We start from the raw sequence: 19,475 nt of genomic DNA, 5'->3' as shown, positions 1-19,475 counted from the left end.
CAGTAAGGATATAGAGTGACTAAAGAAAAAGAGACCTGGAGCGGGAGAGGACACAGGGAAGAACAATAGCAATGGAGGGGGAGAAGACACGGGGTGTACAAGCTAGATAAAGGTGCAAATTCCAAGTCACAGAAGTGGGAGGCACTGGAGGGAGAAATGAGATTTTAACAGACTGATGAAGTTTGGTCCACAAAAGAGAAGGTTTGGGTCAGAGGAAATGAGCGAAAAGAGGAATGAATGATTGGAGGTGAGCAGGGAGACTGGATTATGGGTGATGCAACATAAGTGGATTACTGCCAAACACGTACAGCCTGCAGAAACCTGGGGTGTGGAGCAGAGCATGGAAAGGGCAGAGGGTGCAAGACCCGAAAAGAGGTGGTAGAAGACAGAGAGACCACCGGCCTGTCTGTGACATGAAAGTAATAGGCCCAAAGATGCAGCTTAATCACGGAAGATACCAATAATTTTGAAAGCCCTGGTTTCCTTGGCCACAAGGTAAGCAGGTTGTGAGACGGAGTAGCCGGTCCAAAGAGAACATGCTGCTGATGAAGACCTTGAAAGAATATAAAAGTTCATATGTGCCAAGGAAATACTGCACATGGAGGATGCCCATTTGGTGGCTGGCTTTGGAGGTCAACTTGTATATGTGGTTTGCCCAAGAAAGATCATGGCTGATAGTAAGGCTCAAAAGTTTGTGGAAGCTGGGAGGGGATGGCATAAGGGGGAGATAGGAGGGGTGAGATGTCGGGGAAAATGTGGGAGGGCAGTGTCAGGTCGAAAATTAAAGGGGTGGGGTGAGGGGGGCAGTTGGGAGGGGCTGAACGTGAAGGAGATGATGTGAGTGAAAGTACTGACATGAAGGTCTTTAACATGTAATCAAACAATTATTAGCAAACACGTTTGGTATGAGGATTCGAAGGGCAGAAAGACAAAGGCGAATGGCATAATTGAGGTGGTAGGAAGGGTGATTTAGGGCATAAAAAAAAGACATTGCTGAATGAATGTGATGGGAGATGGGGGCACAAATATATATATTTTTTTCCAGGCGTGAAACAGAAAGAAAGAATAACTGGTATTGGAGAATTCTATTTTGAAACAAGCATTCTGAGTATTGCGCTGCAATACATGTCCCCTACCGGCAGTCTGTCGTCCGAAAAACTGTTGGGGAAATTACCAAAGTTCAAAGTGCCATAACTTTGTCAAAAATGATCGAAACGTCGTGAAGTTCGAACTTGATCTGTAACTTATCATGAGGAAACCATCTACCAAGTTTGAAATTATTAGCATTGAGAGTTTAGGAAAAAAGTCCGGAAAACTGTTCTTTGCGTGACGGACGGACAGACTGACAGAGGGAGGGACGGCGTGCAAACCTATAGTCCTCTCCGGTGTATACCGGTAGGGGACTAATAAGAGTGTGGGAAGATTAAACATTACAAAATTTGTCATTTAAAGGATTTGTATAGATGGAGAGAAAGAGGAGAAGGAAGAAATTAGGAGAGATGAGGAAATAATTCGTTTATTACTGAATAACTTAAGGAATTAGTAGAACTACAAATGACTTCTTATTATTAAGTTGTGGTTAGAAAAGGAAGAAATAATGAGGGAAAGCTTTTGAGGCAGGGTGAAAAAAATACGAGTCTAATGGAAGGAAAGAATAAAGTATAGCAAGGCGCGCATGAATGACAAAGCAGACCTGTTTAACGTGTAGACGGCCTAACTAGCCAAGACATGCGCAAAAGATCAAGTAACCAAACAGGCATGCAAAGACATGGTGATGACCAATTAGCACATGATATGAATAATTAACAAAGCAAACAGAATGGATAACAATCGATCGAAACAAAGACGAATCCGGAATGGTTTACTTAACTTTGTAAGCAGGTCACTAGGAGACTAAGGAAAGGGTTGCTAAACCCGAACCTTGTCTCCAGTGGGCGAAAAGCAAAGCCTGGCACTTGGTCTCCTGCCAAAAGATGTCAATTACCTGAAGAGACTTGGATTCAATCACCATCAGTGGTGGAAGATAGTAACTGCAGTAGTCCAGAGTGAGTTGCCGTACACCATATGACACTTTGGATGGATGCCTTGTATAGGGGAGAGTGGGGTAAGTTGAGCCTAAGGGTAAGTTGAGCCACCCCACGTTTCTTAGAAAGTGAAATATTTGAAGGTGTGAGAGCGCCATCTATACTTTCATAGCAACAGTCTTTCTTCCTGAGTACACATGCCGAGGAATATGAAGCAGGGGTAAGTAAGATCTAATGAAATTTGTATTTTTTTCAGAATTTCCCAAACTTTGAGTTATGGTGTTTTGAGGGTGATAACAATAGAATTAATGGAAGCTTAATGAATTGTTTATGTAGTAATGTGAACATGAATGGTGTAGATTATTTACCTGAGAGTATGAATTGTAAATTGAATCAATACGTGAAATGAGCATGTTTATATTCAAAGTGGCGCCCGTGGGGTAAGATGATCAATTGGGTCGGGTCAAGTTGAGCCATGGCTCATCTTACCCCATGAACATGTGTGCAAGATAAAGTTACTGCTTTATACGCAAGTTGGAGTTGAAAACTGTAGTTCTTGTAACTCTGATACCTGTGTATAGATCTAAGTCCTATTCCTAAGAATGATTTATGTAAATATTTTTGCATTAATCACAGGTAAATGGAAAAATGCCTTGGGACTATAAAAGGAAGACAGCACGTGGTTGTTCTTCATAATTATTTGAAATACAAACCAGTTCATCAGCATATCTGACTGATAAATCTTGACGATTACATATGTATGAACATTCAGCCAAAGTTTACTGATAATTCATGTGTCTTACTAATAATCAGAACACAATACATGTATAATTATTTCAGTTCAAACTGTTAAATTTCATTAGATCAATTACATCATGTTACTTTGTAATAGACACGAGGTGCTTCTTACATGTGCGTAAATTTCACACAAGGGAAAGGAGCATTTATCAAGTTTCAATTATTGAACTGAAAAATCTGATCTGAAAAACGTGAACATTTACAGGAAACTACTTTGTCTTGTTTTGCATTGTTAAAGCTATAAGCAACAGCTTTTGCGTGATTGTTAAAAAAAAAGTGTATTCATTAGTACTTCATGCATTCCCAGTTTCAATGGGTTTTCTCAGTGTTTTATCAATAATAAGCTTTTCCAGTGGATCTGGACTTAAACTTTTTGTCTCAAACTTGTTTTATTGCTGTTCTGTCCTGTACTGAGCCAGTGAATTTGATGGGACACAAAATGTTTCATGCTGTTTTTTTCTTGTGGCTCAACTTACCCACTGGCTCAAGTTACCCCGAACCCATGATCAACTTGCCCCATCATTGGGGCAAAATGAGCCATTAGACAACTTTTTTTTGAAGGCCTCTGCTAATTAATTACATGAAAATGAAATGGTAACATGTGTATGAGGGGAGAAGCAAGTATTTACACCATCATAATCACTATGGCTCTGATGCACAGCACTTTATATTTGATGTCCAGAAGGGCATTACTGAAAAATGGCTCATCTTACCCCACTCTCCCCTACTGTCATGGGCTATTGATAGACGACTCTGCGAAGAATCGAGGCTAGACAGCTTGAAAATATGGTCTTCTCACATCAGCTTATAGGTGACAATCAGGCTGACAAGCTCCAGAGACTGCACTTCCTCTTGGGTTACCACGATAAGTAGGCTGGGGCAGACCAGTGGGGGTGGGCAGAGTTCTTTAAGAAGCAGGGATTTTTATTTCCTTTTACAAACATCATGCTGTAATGTTGGTAGTATTCTGATAGAATCAACACAGTCATTTCATTGCACGATTTGAAGGATGCTCATCTGGATCCATGGGATTTTGTGCAAAAGAGTGCACATAAAACCCTGTTGATCTGACTAAGTCACCAACTGAATGTCAATGTGTGTGCAGACCTTACAGAAGCACTTGCAAACCCTATCCGCTATGTGAGCTTGATGGAGCAGCGTGAACAGCAGCTGGCTGCACTAATTGGAGATGAAGAGGAGAAGAATGCGGTACGGTCTGGTCAAAGCCATATGCAACTAGGTTATTGAGAAATATTTGGGAAATATTTACCTCCACCACCAAAGGTGGATGGAGGTTATGTTTTCACCCCTGTCTGTCTGTCCGTTTGTCTGTCTGTCCGTTTGTAAACAAAATATCTCAAAGTTGTGGACGGATTCGGATGAAATTTGGCAGAGATGTAGCGTATGTGACAAGGACAGAAGGAATAGATTTTGGTGAAGATCCGGATCCGGCTACTAGATTTCTTTAAGTGATTCCTCACCATTGGGAGATAGGTCCAAAAACTATACATAGATATCTCAAAAAGTTGTGGACGGATTTGGACGAAACTTGGTGGACCGGTTGGGTGTCTGACAAGGACGATTCGATCCGATTTTGGTGAAGATCTAAATATGGATTCGGATATGAGAATTATTAATTTTTTTAAGTGATTCTTCACCATTGTGAGATAGGGCCAAAAACGATACATAGCGGGATATCTCAAAAAGCTATGAATGGATTTGGACGAAACTTGTTGGACAGGTTGTGTGTGTGACGAGGAAGAATCGATTCAATGTTGGTAAAGATACGGATCTGGATGCAGCTAGTATAATTTTTAAAGTGATTCTTCACCATTGAGTGATATGGCCAACCAGGCGAAGGTATGCTCTCTACTGAGTGCCGTTCTAGTTCCTCATATGATGTTTTATGAGCGAAAGACTGATACCTTCATCTCAGTGTTAGCCAGTAATGAGACATCTCCAATAAACTACCTGTATGGTGTATAAGGGAAAGGATATATATGCTATACGTGTTACTCCATGTATGTGATATATTGACTGTACCGTTTTTAACCCTTGGATGCAGTGATTGGGCCTTGGAGGCCCACAAGGTTTTTTTTTGTTGCAAAAACTATGTTGTACAATTTTTTTTTTGGAATGAGCCTCATTTTCACAGACTTTCATGTTGTTACACAAAATTCAGTGACATAAAAAAAAATTCAGGCTCGTAGGAAAATCTTCATTCTTCACTTATAACACGAAAATCCTATTCGAATGCAGGTCTGGGGCCTTCGAGGCCCTGCCTAAATGTTGTTGTACTACTATGTTATATCATTATTTTTTTGATATGAACCTCATTATATGATCCTATAACTTGGTTAGAAATAATTCAGTGACAAAAATATGAAAATTCCATTCAGGTTCATGGGAAAAGCTTCATTCTTCATTCATAACACTAATGCAGGCCTGGGGCATTAGAGGTGCCTCATAATTTTTCTTGTGTTATAACCATGTTATATAATTATTTTATTTGCATGAGCCTTCTTGTATGCTCCTATAACTTGGATATAAATAATTCGATGGAATAAATGTAAAATATTTCATTCAGATTCGAGGTAAAACCTTCATTCATAACACATTACACATTACCCATAACACATTACACATTACCCATAACACATTACCCATTACTCATAACACATTACCCATTACACATTACACATAATCATAATAAGTAAATAAAATGCCCGGGTCCCAGAACTGCATTGGTGTAGGATTTTTGACAGTGTTGTGGACATATACATTCTAAATAAAAGGATCAGTGAATCATATTTTTTGAGCAAACACTCCTCCACGAGCCTCAACTTTTTAGAGAAAAGCAAGTTGAAAAACACCCCCAATTTTTATTTTTTTTTCAAAAAAAAAGATTATTCATTACTTGTATGGGATTCTTCCAAATAATAGGATCAATGATTCACATTTTCTGAGCAAATACACATCCATGAGCATTGACTTGGATTGAAAAAGGATATTAAAGAAAAAAATCTCTATTAAAAACAAAAAACAAAACTTTACACGAATACATTAGTGGGGCCTGTGAGGCCCAATGGCTGCATAGGTGTAGGATTTTTGACAGTTGTGGACATTTACATTCTAGATAAAAGGATTAGTGAATCATATTTTTTGAGCAAATACTCCTCCACGAGCCTCAACGTTTTAGAGAAAAAAAGTTGAAAAACCAAGAACAAAATTTTTTTTTTTCAAAAGAAAAAAAGATTCATTAGTTGTATGGGATTCTTCCAAATAATAGGATCAATGATTCACATTTTCTGAGCAAATACACATCTATGAGCATCGACTTGGATTGAAAAAGGATATGAAAGGAAAAACATCTATTAAAAAAAACAATAAAAAAACTGCACGAATACATCCAGAGGCCCAATAGCTGCGTTTATGTAGGATTTTGGACGCCTGCATCTAAGAGTTAAGGATAATCCGGGAGAATTTGTCAAAAAATACGCATTGGTATGTTTTCTGTATGATTGCATGATGCATGCACCAACAGGAGCCAACCTCCAAGGCGAAGGGGCAGACTCTGAAAGCAAAGGGTGGGGAGAATGGTGTGAGCTCGCCAAACACCGCACAAGTGACTGAGAATGGTCTACCCATCAGTTCTGCTCCAAACATCCGGGTGCCCAGTGGGGGCTGCATAGCATCATCACCTGTGACAGGAGACCATACTAAGTCCCTCGCTCATTTATCCAAGTCACCAGGTATTACAGATGAGTGACATTTTATTTGAACGAACAGCCTCAGAACCAACGCTTTAACATTATGATCTTCCTTGTTTTTAATGAGATATTTCTTACTTGTCTTGTGCGTTACTTTTCAGCAAAATCGACTCCAGCACAGAAGGACGACACTGTTGCCAGTGTTCTGAGATGTAAGTATCTGTGGGTCTGGGGTTTTTTTGCCTTTTGCTTTTTTCAAAAGATTTTGTAATATATGGACATGAAAGATGTGTTGTTACAATAATATGTAAATGGGATGAGGTTCATGACGATGACCAAATGCTGATCAAACTTGTATGGGCAGTAGGTATATAAAAGCTTTCAAAAGGCAGACTCGATTTGCAATTGCTGATAATGAACCTTTTTGTGCCAGTCTTATCGTGTACAGTATTTACTGTGCACACACCCTGTACAATGGTGTGTGGAATTTATACATTATTACTTCTGCCATCAAAGGTGGAGGTTGTGTTTTCTCCCCTGTCTGTCTGTGTGTATGTCATTCCCCCCAGGTTGTGTTTTCTCCCCTGTCTGTCTGTTTGTCTGTATGTCATTCCCCACAGGTTACATGTTTACGCCAATCTTCACGAAACTCAATCACCTGGTAGAGGTAGTCACAAGCAAGTAGCTTTTTTTTTTTAGGTCAATCATACTAAAATACATAATAATTGGCAATAATAATAATAATAAGGTTAATAACATGACTCCCCCCCTGCCGCTCCCGTAGTGAGCGGGTGTACTCGTCATCATCATACTAAAATACGCAATTTGGCATCTGTCTGTCTGTCTGATGATTTTTTGACCGCGATACATTCCATCGTTACTTATCCAATCTCATCCAAACTTGACAGGATCACTAAGGGTTACACAATGAAGGTTGTAGTGCATTCATTCCCCTCCCCCCCCTCCCCAAGAGGTTTTCTCCCCCAAGCGGGTTTTCCCTGCCATTGCCATCAATGGGGTTGCGTGTTGAGGTGTATATCAATGTTAAATTAGCTTTATTGTGGCATTTTTCCAAGGCCGCTTTTAATAACAAAACTAATGATAATAGAAAAAACAATATTAATACCAATAATATCCCACCTCCCCAAGGGGTTTTTCCTCCTTGAACAAACGTTGTGTCAACGTTTATAAAGAGCTTATCATGGCGTTTTCGTGGGAGCAAAGGCCCAACGGCCTCCACCAGAAGTAAAAATATTAAAAACCACAAACACGTATGATTAGCTTTTTAAACAGTCGCTAATGCTGTTTATAACACTAAACAATGAAATTTGGTGGAATCCCGACATCCTTGAGGTAAGTTTTACTTACACAACAGAGCAAAGATCTACTGTACTCTATGTACTCCACAAGGGTTGGGTTAATAACATGACCCTTCCTGCCGCTAACATGGCGTTTTTCGTCGTGGCCTTTTGAAACTTCCTCCTGTTGTTTAACACGAAACTGAAAGGGAGGAAGCCCGGGGTTGTGCTAATTTACCAAGCAACTAACTAGTGCTTGCCAAGCCAACTGTTCCTTAACGGTCTTGAATGGAGTGCTTCTCAAATGCTTAAACCACTTGGCGATCTCTCCACAACAAACTTGGTAAATGAACACACACCCAATGTTCTTGAGACCCGACCATAGATCGACTGTAATCTATATACCCCAAAGAGGAATGACCTTTCCTGCTGCTCCCGTAGTGAGCGGGTGTACTAGTAGATCGAAAGGTCAAGGTCACATAACTCGTCACTTTTTATCCGACTCACTTGATATATATATATATATATATATATATATATATATATATATATATATATATATATATATATATATATATATATATATATATATATATATATATATATATATATATATATATATATATATATATATATATATCTATATATATATATATATATATATATGACGAAGCAGCTCTTCGTTTGGAAAAGAAGTCCACAAATAGCCTGAAAAATGACGCAGCTTTTTATTAAAACCAACTTATACAGATCCGGAGGAGACAAGACATCTACAGCAAGAACCAGCTTCATGCCAAGTCAAGCCTTCCTGGAAACACATTGATTCTCATTCACTTATATATGAATACGATTATCAGAAAATCTCCGAGAGAACAAAGCGACTGGCGAGAGTCCCTCCCACCGTTATCCGCTGTCATTCGGGGGAGTCAGCCCTTCCTTATCATTCGGACCAAATGTTTCTCTGGGCTCCGAGAAAACAGAAATGTAACTCACAAAGAGAAGAGTGCATGCTTGGCCAAACAAACCCATATATTTTATGGGTTTGTTTACATGAGTAATTCAAAGCATGTTTATACAGAGTCATGCGTCGCTGTGATTAATACAAAATATATATGGTTAACGATAGGTTTATGTCTGCAATCTAAACATTCTACTAGCGTTACGCAAAATCACGCGCATGTGGGCGTGGTTTTACGACCGGCCTTATCTAGCCTTGAAAAAGCACACGTATACAATTTGTCCAGCACGACCGAAGCGAGCCTTTCCTCATCCAAAACTAAAACGAAGCAAAAACCCTTTATTAACTTTATGAAAATAGCATTTTTAAACAACATTTAAATCATAACACATTAGCAACCAACGTCTATAACTGAACTTTAGGCAATAACAAATCTACAACTTGACATTCCTTCCTCTTGTCTCGTCGAGACAAAGTATCTTAAGAGACAACGTGCCACATCGGGCTTTATTGAAAAATAATTGTGTAATGCGGGTATTGAAAAAATAATTGTGTAATGCGGGTATCTCCCAAGGGCATATCGTGCGCCCAAAGCGCCTCGCCCGTGCATTTGGCGAACGTGTCGTGTGGTGCGTGCTCGGAGCCTGAGGGCTCAGAACATGAAAGTCCATTAACGTTTCGGATCCACAACGAAGGTGTCTGGTCCAGATGAGGTTCTGCTCCGCCAGAGGGCCCATCACCTCCCCTGCGGAACTTGCTCCCCCCACCCTTTGCAGACTCAGTCCTTGCAGATCTTCGAAGTTAATCAACGATCATGCCCATGAGGTCCCTCACGTGCTGCTGTTCTGGGGAATACATAGTATTGTCAGTATCTTGTGTCTCAATTTCCTGGTCAGGGTACAGAGCGTAAAAATCCGATTCACTTGAAGCATTTGAACTTAAAACATTTGGAAGAAAAGAGAGGGACTTCCTTTATGTCAAAGTCTCCCATGGGCGCCTGGTCGGCTTGCGGGTCTAGGACATCCGCGTCGGGTCCCTCGACCGCCAGACCCAGTGTCGCAATCAGATCCATAGTTGGGTCGGAAGGGGGCGTGCAGCTGTCAGCTTGTAATACATAAGCAGCGTTAGCCAGTACACGCAAGGGGTTTATAGCACAAGTATCACAGTCATCACATACACCGTTACAGGCAGCAGCCAGTTCCCACATGGGATCCGCACAAGTATCACAGTCATTACAAAATTCAATGCAATTTTCTGGAGCGCCGGTCGCAACTGCCTTGTTGAAGGACCCGTTCAGGTCGACGGCCTCTGTGGTCAGAGCCATAGTCGTTGTCGGCGGCTTCTTCACTTTCCATCCTGTAAAATACTTTCTTATACAGAGGAGGACTAGAGATTTCATTAGTGCCCCCCAAATTACTACCCCGATTATCACAGCCAGTGCGGTCAATAACCACTTCACTATGGTGCCCGTCCATCCCCGGAACCAGTCAGTGAGCCAGCTAAATGTATAAGAATTTTCGCGCGCGATCCGATCGATCGTCAGGGCGTGGCTAGTTTCCCTTAGTCTCACTTCTGCATCACCATTGTACGCATGTGAATTACCGTGTCCAATAGTATGTCATGAGCCGTAGCGGTGTCGTTTGCCACCTTTTCTAGGGCCAAAGCCAATTTATCTATCCGGAAACTATCCATGACTGTGCCCGCTCCTGGGAAGAAGAAACCAAACACCTTTTCCCATAGGCTCCCAACTCCCAACCCCTCAAAGACACTCCTTCTATGCATCTTTGTACTTGCCCCCTTCATTTATGCATTAATCAACATTAATATATTTCAGTGTTAAATCAGAATAAACAACTCCCAATGGAAATTAAATTTTACAACTTCTTTAATCTATGGCGATCCCAAGAGTTTGAGCCCACTACTTTTAGTGTCTGGTGCTTGTATGGCCAACTTACAGTGCGTGGCGTGGATCCACGAAGTCTTGCCCTCGCAAAAGACTGCCGTTGGTGTAGTCAGCAACACCTGGACTGGTCCCTTCCACCTTGGTTCCAAGGCGTTCTTGCAGGTGAAGTGCTCCACGAACACCTGGTCTTTTTCCTCTGGTGGAACACCTGGTCCACAAGTCTCCTGGGAACGCCTGGTCTACAGGTCTCCAATTCATAGATTAAATTCATTCAATTCATAGTTTCATAGAACACCTTTTCTCCAATTTCCTAATCCACTTTTTTTCAAGTGGATCCAATTTTATCCAATATTCAATTTTTAAATTCAATCCCATTTAATCCAGTCCAATTCAAATTAAATTCAATCCTTCTCTCAGCATCCCATTACCTGTTTCCAACATCAATAAAAATAAAATTATAAAATTAATAAAAATCAATCATCTCAAATCTCAAATCAAATCAAAAAATCAATAAAATAATAAAATAAACGAAAATTACTTCAGCGAGAGTTTCAACTAGAATTAACACAAACAAACCACCATTAACCTCCATTAACACAAACAAACCACCATTAACCTCCATTAACACAAACAAACCACCATTAACCTCCATTAACCTCCATTAACCTCCCCCTATTATTTATTTATATTCACGAATAAACAAATAATAGAAATAACCTGGTCTACTTCCAATTTCAATTCTGGTCAGTTCTGGTGTCTGGTCACACACAATGTTTTCCTCACCCACTGTGATTCGCTCAAAATAGATTCTCACTGTTATGTCTGAAATTCGTCTCATGAAAACCCATTCAAGAGTCCGGTGTAACAGATAGCCAAACACATAGACACGCCGAAGACCCCAGGGTACCCATCAAACTAGCTTGTCCCCAGATCCACAACACAGCGAAACATGTAACTTTACTAAAACTAGAACGGGCACTCGGTAGAGCGCATACCTTCGCCGCAGCTACTTTTGTTGCCAAAATAAAAGACTACAAGATCTGTGTAGCAAAGCCACACCTACGTTGTCATGCGGGAAGATTTGTTTCAAATTAAACCATTCTATCCCGCCAAAAGTTTGATATTGTAATCACATCCATGACCTTTTCATGACCTTGACCTTGACCTTTGACCCGATCGATTCCAAAATCTAATCCGGATAATAACCTATCATCCCACCAAATTTCATGCGAATCGGTTGAATACTTTTTGAGTTATGCGAATAACATACACATACACACACACACAGACATACAAATACACAGCGATCAAAACATAACCTTCCGCTTTTGCGAAGGTAATAATCCCTTACTCATAACTAATACTCATAATAACTCATAATTACTTATGTAATTACTCATGCCAATACTTACTTAAAATAATGTAATATCCCAATCTTCACCCCCTATGCAAATCGAAGCACCCCGGACAATCCACAACCAATATCAACCACTGTAGCCGCCTTCCCGATTCCAGGCAGCCGCACACAGCCACATACATCTCCCTCCACGTCACACAAGACAACAGCCAACGAGTGTGTCCACCACACAGAAACCTTTGGCAATGCAACAACCGAACTCCCAGACAACCAACAACAAAACCCAATCCATCTCCATGGCTCATCAAGCAGTTCCAACTTAATCCAGCTTCACATACCGATTTCCCCAAAAACTCGTGAAACTTCACCCCCATTCTGGAAAAACCCTGGACTAAACCCTGACACCCTAAATAACTTCAGACCCATCTCCAATCTACCCTTTCTGTCAAAAGTTTTGGAACGTGCTGTGGCCACTCAACTCAAACATCACCACTCTGCCAATAACCTGTATGAAACATCCCAATCCGGATTCTGCTCCAGCCACAGTACTGAAACTGTTCTCCTCAAAATCACCAGCGACCTTTTCTCTCCTCTGATGCCGGCAACCTCAACATTTTCATCCTCCTCACCTCAACGCCTCCTTTGACATCATCAATCACACCATCCTCCTCACCCTGTTTAGACCAGCTTGTGCCTATTAAACCCAAATCAGTTCACTCCCAAGCCCACAAGGACCACCTACTACTCTCAAATTATCCACTCTGGCTCCGGAATCCCAAAAGCACTCTTCTCTACAATAAACAAACTAAATAAACAAATAAATAAACAAACTTTACAATGTGAACAAAACTCCTCAGCGCCCTGGATACCACCACCTGTCATTCAGAGTAGACAACAGCATCTCCTTTCTGGCTTTCAGCATCTCCTTTCTCCTTTCTGGCATCCAAATAAAATTCTGGCTTCAAATCAACTTCCTCGAACTTAACTATGATAAATCTAAATTAATTTTCGTTTGCCTAAAACCACTCACCAAATCCACCCATAACTTTGCCCCCAACATCGATGGTTTCCCAGTATCCACCTTTTATGAATTTTATGAATCTTCTCATTATTCGAAAGTTTACAAAATGTCCCAAATCTGTATATTATTTTCTACTGTGGTTATATTAAACCATTATTTTACAAAATCCAACTTTCAATAAACTGAAAAATGCTTCGCCATGGAATAGTCCACCACTCATATAAATAATCATAAGAGTTCTGTGAAACATCTCCATCTTTAAAACTTAGCCAACCAATTTTAAACCACATGTTTTCCCCCCAAAAAACAAGTCACATTCTTTGTATATTGCCAACATTGTTCATCGTTTAAGTATCATCCAGAACTAAATTTTTTATAAACCGTCAATTTGTAGATGCATTTATTTATATCCCATTAACCCAAGAACTCTCAATTGCTTGGTTATATTTTAGTAATGTCATATATCCATATTTCTTTTCCAAAATGTTCCTGATATACACATTAATCCCATCTGTCTTTGTTTCCAGATGAACTCAAATCAGGAAATCAACACAAATCCTTATTACCTCCAATCAATCACACTGCACATCATTCCCCGTCCTTGATGGATAATTTTACATCCAGATGGGCACAGCATCCCGTTTTTGGCGACCCAGCCCTGAAACAAGCCCCTGGACTCCTTGCAGGCTGGACCAAAACCCCTGGACGAAGTTGCATCCCAGTACTGACTCTGCTGCCTTCTTGCAAACCACTTCAACTCCATGAATTTTACATGTTTCGTGAACAGAACAAAGCCCTCTGTAATCGTCAGATTGAACCTGCCCCAAACCCGTCCATATAAACTCCATTGTTGTCCTGTCCATCTCTCTGTTACATTTACATTTTGTGACTCACAGCTCCACATCGCAAAATGCTAGCTTCTACGAATCCAACAACCGTCACAATCCGCCCAGGAACTTCCAGGCGTGCTCTACAATGCAGCACCTCTCTACCTGGTGCACACCTTTCGCACATCCCTCCTCGTTCGCACAACGCTTCATCAACACATCTCCTCGCGCCCACACCTTGGCACAAGCCACACCACATACCGACAGTTGAAACCTCGATATTCCTCTTTCCTCGGATAAGCGTTCTGTTGAAAACGTGACATTTCTGCTCAAATTATTGAATTTTAATAACTTAACCTTACCAGCATCGCTCGCCAGCAAACCCTTTGTCCGGCGCATCGACCAACACAAATGCATCGATGCATCTTCCAGCCGCCACTCCGCACTGTACCTCACTTACTGTATGAACAAGACTTCCTGTTGGAACTTGTCACCGGAAATTAATTACTCTGTCTTGAAATCGTTTATTTTAGCGTTTAGAAAATCATTCTAGAAATCGAATTTAGTTTAGAAATCGTTTCTTCCCCTTATATAAATCCATTTTAAATAACGTATTCCTTTTGTGACATTGCATGGCATGTATGTCGCAGGTGCCCACTATTCTGACATGGCTCATGACTCATGTCTAATTCTGACATGAAGATGAAGGACAAGAAGATGAAGGATGAAGGACATGACATGAAGAAGAAGATTCTGACAAGATACTGACATGAACGTCCGACATCCAGCAAAGTCGAAATGACCCACAATGCATTTGGGCACACATCCTCCTCTGAGAGTGGGCGAGTTATCGCCGGCACTCTGAGCAAATCTCATACAGCACACCCGTGACTCGCGGCTCGCTCGGCTCCTGCCCGAACGCACAATATCCCTCTACCCAAACTTCCACGGAGCCGCACGGCGGAAACACAGGTTTGTACCACACTTTAATTAAACGAACATCGCCAGGATTCTCGGATAGACGTTAATTTCACAACACACATGACAAAAATCCGATTTAAATTCAGAGATCGCCGATCGACCTGGCACAACCATCTCAACGCGACGACGCCACGCCGCCCCCCGTCCTGGCGCGCACCCTCGTGCCTCCACACGAATCCCAACACTCCCGCCTCGCGGTTTCCTGCGAGGCTCGTAGCCGTGGCAACCAAAACTGCGCGCCGCTCTCGAATGAGGGCCGTCATAACAGTGAGCTGTCATAACAAATCTACGACCTGGCATGTAGTGAGCTGTCAGAACATTGAGCTGTCAGAACTCATCCCTAGCTCGTAAACATCGCAAAAAAACAGGATCTCCGACGCTTGACCTCTCTGACCCAAAATGCACTATATGACACCAATTCCAAAGGTGAGCTGCCTCAGCGATACATCCCACACATACAATCCACAATATCTGCCATTGAATGAACGCTTCAATTCAAGTAAAACACACACTTCGACCCAAACTCTGAACCTCCAGTTCCACAAACTCCAAACCTCCGTCCGACTGCCGCTCGAAAGACAAAGCAGCCCATCCTGCAACCATCTCCAAGAAACCGCTTCATATCAACAGTAGGTCGACAAGGGCACTCCGAGTGCTTTCCTGACCCGATTTATATCAATTCGCTTCCCAAACAACTCCCAAACAGATGACAGACAAATACCTTGGCCAGATACACACGTCAATTAACATCCCAATATACATTCATTCCTCATTCATATACTCATAGAAGTCTCCCAGACTTCGCGCGAAACTCAGATCGACTCAAATCATGCCTTTCTCCAGCCACTCCCAAACAATCTTTGCTCATTCATGTTACGTCTCTCATTCAAGGAAAAGGATTTTTTGGGACGGGTTGGACGGGGGTGGGTTGAGGTGAAAAAGGGAAGGCAGGGCGGGGGGTGTTGGGGTGTTGCCTAGAGCCCCGGGACTGAGCTCAGGTCTTGGGGGGGGTGGGGGTTGTTGCCTAGAGCCCCGGGACTGAGCTCAGGTCTTGGGGGGTTGGGGGGTCTTGGTCTGGTATCTGGTCCAGCGGCATCACTCGCTGATTTACTTGTTTAACTGCTTACTTACTTGTCCTCTGGCCAGGGATTATTTAAATCTTTAGTTAACACAGCCCAGTCCTTTAATGGTCTTACCGCGGCAAAATGATGCCTCTTAAACATGAAAGATGCCGGGGTTCCCTTAAGGGGTTCCCTTTCTTTCATTAGCTTGCTTCCCATCTTATTGCTCTGGGCTGATCCTTCCTGGAAAGTTCTCGGCCTGGCTCAACCTTTACGGCTGTCCGACCTCACTTTTCCCCCTTCCCTTGTACCGAACGTTATCTTCACCGATATCCTGCGCAAATCCTTTTACTGGCCATGTTTTTTTTTTTTTGGCCCTCCTAAGTTAGCCACAGCCCTTCGTTCCCTGGCATGCAATGGCATACCCCATCTTGTCTCTGGGCTGTTCCTTCCTGGAAAAATCTTGGCCACCTGGCTCCAGCCTATATGGCTGTCCGACCTCATTTTCCCCTCCTGGTGCTAACTGTAACTTTAAGCTTACTGTTAAGTCCTTACTGGTATCCTTACTTGTTTATCCTGGCTTTAACAAAGCCACGTCATTCTGAGGCCTAAAATGAGCCTTTACTTACAATTTCTGTTCGAGTGCAGGCAGCGCGGAAGACAAGGAGACTGAACCCGCTCGAGGGAGGAAGGTACGAATTTGGAATAATAGCCCTCTGATATAAAACAACTCCCACCTTTAATCAAATCCGCGTGCCGGCGCCGGCCTCAGGCAGCCTTCCTCCTGTCCCTCGGGCTCCGTTTCCCGTCGTCCGGTGCTGACCCCACTCCTGGTACCATCTGTGAAGAAGCAGCTCTTCGTTTGGAAAAGAAGTCCACAAATAGCCTGAAAAATGACGCAGCTTTTTATTAAAACCAACTTATACAGATCCGGAGGAGACAAGACATCTACAGCAAGAACCAGCTTCATGCCAAGTCAAGCCTTCCTGGAAACACATTGATTCTCATTCACTTATATATGAATACGATTATCAGAAAATCTCCGAGAGAACAAAGCGACTGGCGAGAGTCCCTCCCACCGTTATCCGCTGTCATTCGGGGGAGTCAGCCCTTCCTTATCATTCGGACCAAATGTTTCTCTGGGCTCCGAGAAAACAGAAATGTAACTCACAAAGAGAAGAGTGCATGCTTGGCCAAACAAACCCATATATTTTATGGGTTTGTTTACATGAGTAATTCAAAGCATGTTTATACAGAGTCATGCGTCGCTGTGATTAATACAAAATATATATGGTTAACGATAGGTTTATGTCTGCAATCTAAACATTCTACTAGCGTTACGCAAAATCACGCGCATGTGGGCGTGGTTTTACGACCGGCCTTATCTAGCCTTGAAAAAGCACACGTATACAATTTGTCCAGCACGACCGAAGCGAGCCTTTCCTCATCCAAAACTAAAACGAAGCAAAAACCCTTTATTAACTTTATGAAAATAGCATTTTAAAACAACATTTAAATCATAACACATTAGCAACCAACGTCTATAACTGAACTTTAGGCAATAACAAATCTACAACTTGACATATATATATATATATATATATATATATATATATATATATATATATATATATATATATATATACACACACACACACACACACACACACACATACACCCACAGCACTGTATATAAAACCGAAAAATGTAGGTGGATGGTGAATACTCGTGAAGGTCGACCCATTTGAGTATGTCTGTTAATTAAGTACTGTTTGAATGAGTTGGACTGTGAGTATTTCTATTAATTACTTATTATTGGACCATGACTACATCTATTAATTATGTCTTTTAATTACGGACTATTGGAACATACCTATTAGACATTTAGACCTTTCAACCCCTTAGACCTTTTAGTCCCCTTTAGACCATTTTGAACTATTTGAACCTTTTATGACCTTTTATACCCCTTATGCTTAGACTCTTTAGACTCTTTAGACTTTTTCACCCTTTAGACCTTTACACCCTTTTGACAGCATTGACCCTTTAGACCGCTTTGACCATTTAGACCACATTGACCCTTTATACCGCTTTGACCCTTTCGACCACTTTGGCCCTTTAAAACCATTAGCGCTTCGACCATTTTTGACGTTTTTAGATTTTTAAGACCCTTTGGACCTTTTAAGACCCTTTAGACTCCTGAAGGCCTTTACCAACTTTGGACCCCTTGACCCTTAGAACTTTTAGACCCTTTAGACTCCCTAAGACCTTAATACCCTTTCGACCACTTAGACACCTTCGCCCTTTATACCCATTAGACCCTCACCAGACCTTTTGTACTCTTTACACCCTCAAGACCCCTTCGAGCCCTTTAGACCCTCACTACTATTGGAAAATACCCTTCAGATCTTTATATGCCTTTCGACCATAAACTGTTCAGCCCGGTGGAGGTATGCACTCTGCCGAGTGCTGTCCTAGTATATTTTGCACTTGGTGTCTTATGTATGCATTTCTGTTACAATACAGTGTTTGCCAATAGCCACTCTCCTTGGCTTCTCTTAGTTGTGGAGGCCACCACACAGGGTGAACTGTGGCATCACAAGGCTGTGCAAAAGCTGATGCAGAAGCAGCAGAAAGAACTGCGGGAAATGCAGCGGCGGCAGCACAAACGTGAGGCTGAGTTGGTAAAAGAGCAGAAGGTCCATGCATCTGATCTGAGCCGCCGGAAAGCCGGACTTGAACGCAGCGTCCGCAAGAGCATGAAAAAGAAGTAAGGAATTGTGTTTATGTAATAGCGCACATCGAGTGGCATGCATGGCATGCAGTCATCGCCAAAAATAAAGGTTTTGAAGTTGCGTAGCAGTTGTAATATATTCATATTTCATGATGATCATGGATTATCAACAGTGTAATGCTGAGATGTACACGTATGTATAAGGTTTTTTTGGGGTGAAGCTATCAAATAACCCATCCGATAATTCTCCCACTCTTATGATGTACTAGCTAGCAGAAGTACCCGGCGTTGCCGGGCAGGGATGGGGGGAGGGGATTGGAGGGGGGGGGGGGAGTGGGGGGGGGAGGGGGTGAGGGGGGAAGGGGAGAGGGGGAGGGAGTGGGAGAGGGGAGGAGAGGGGGGAGGAGAGGGGGGAGGGGAAGGGGGAGGCAGGAGAGGAAGGAGGTTCATATATATGCTGGTGGGTGAATGTGGTGAATGTGGCGTTCATCACGTTTCTGAGTTAAGTGTGATGCCGATCAAGAAGAAGAAAAAGCCATACTACCAACTTTGTACACTTCCGGAATTGTTTGATTTATTTGTATTCAAATGTCTGGTGATTGTTTTGTATTCATTTATGTGAATATGTACTTGTATATAACTGTCATTAACGTGGTTCTGAAAGTGGAGAGAAAAAACAACTGAATGTGTACCCTCCACTCCCAGGCACTCACTGATGAACCTCTGAAAGTTTGATGAATATCCATTCAGCCATCTCTGAGAAAATGGTGACACACAGACAGACAGGCAGACAGACAGACACACAC

At 41.9% G+C, this 19,475-nt stretch overlaps 1 protein-coding gene across 1 annotated transcript in view; it reads left to right on the top strand.

The window, feature by feature from the left end:
- Positions 1-19,475, top strand: part of LOC137435114 (1-phosphatidylinositol 4,5-bisphosphate phosphodiesterase beta-1-like) — a 244,230-nt gene that overhangs the window by 167,395 nt on the left and 57,360 nt on the right. The window contains exons 23-26 of the mRNA XM_078785120.1: positions 3,928-4,031; positions 6,367-6,574; positions 6,694-6,744; positions 18,498-18,705. Of these exons, the coding sequence (XP_078641246.1) occupies positions 3,928-4,031; positions 6,367-6,574; positions 6,694-6,744; positions 18,498-18,705 (571 nt within the window). The remainder of the gene's footprint in view (positions 1-3,927; positions 4,032-6,366; positions 6,575-6,693; positions 6,745-18,497; positions 18,706-19,475) is intronic.

Source organism: Myxine glutinosa, chromosome 9 (genome assembly GCF_964187855.1).
Source record: "Myxine glutinosa chromosome 9, kmMyxGlut1.1, whole genome shotgun sequence".
In the NCBI taxonomy this organism is placed as follows: Eukaryota; Metazoa; Chordata; class Myxini; order Myxiniformes; family Myxinidae; genus Myxine; species Myxine glutinosa.
The sequence above is the reverse complement of the archived record's forward strand: the minus strand, read 5'-3'. Positions and strand labels throughout refer to the sequence as shown.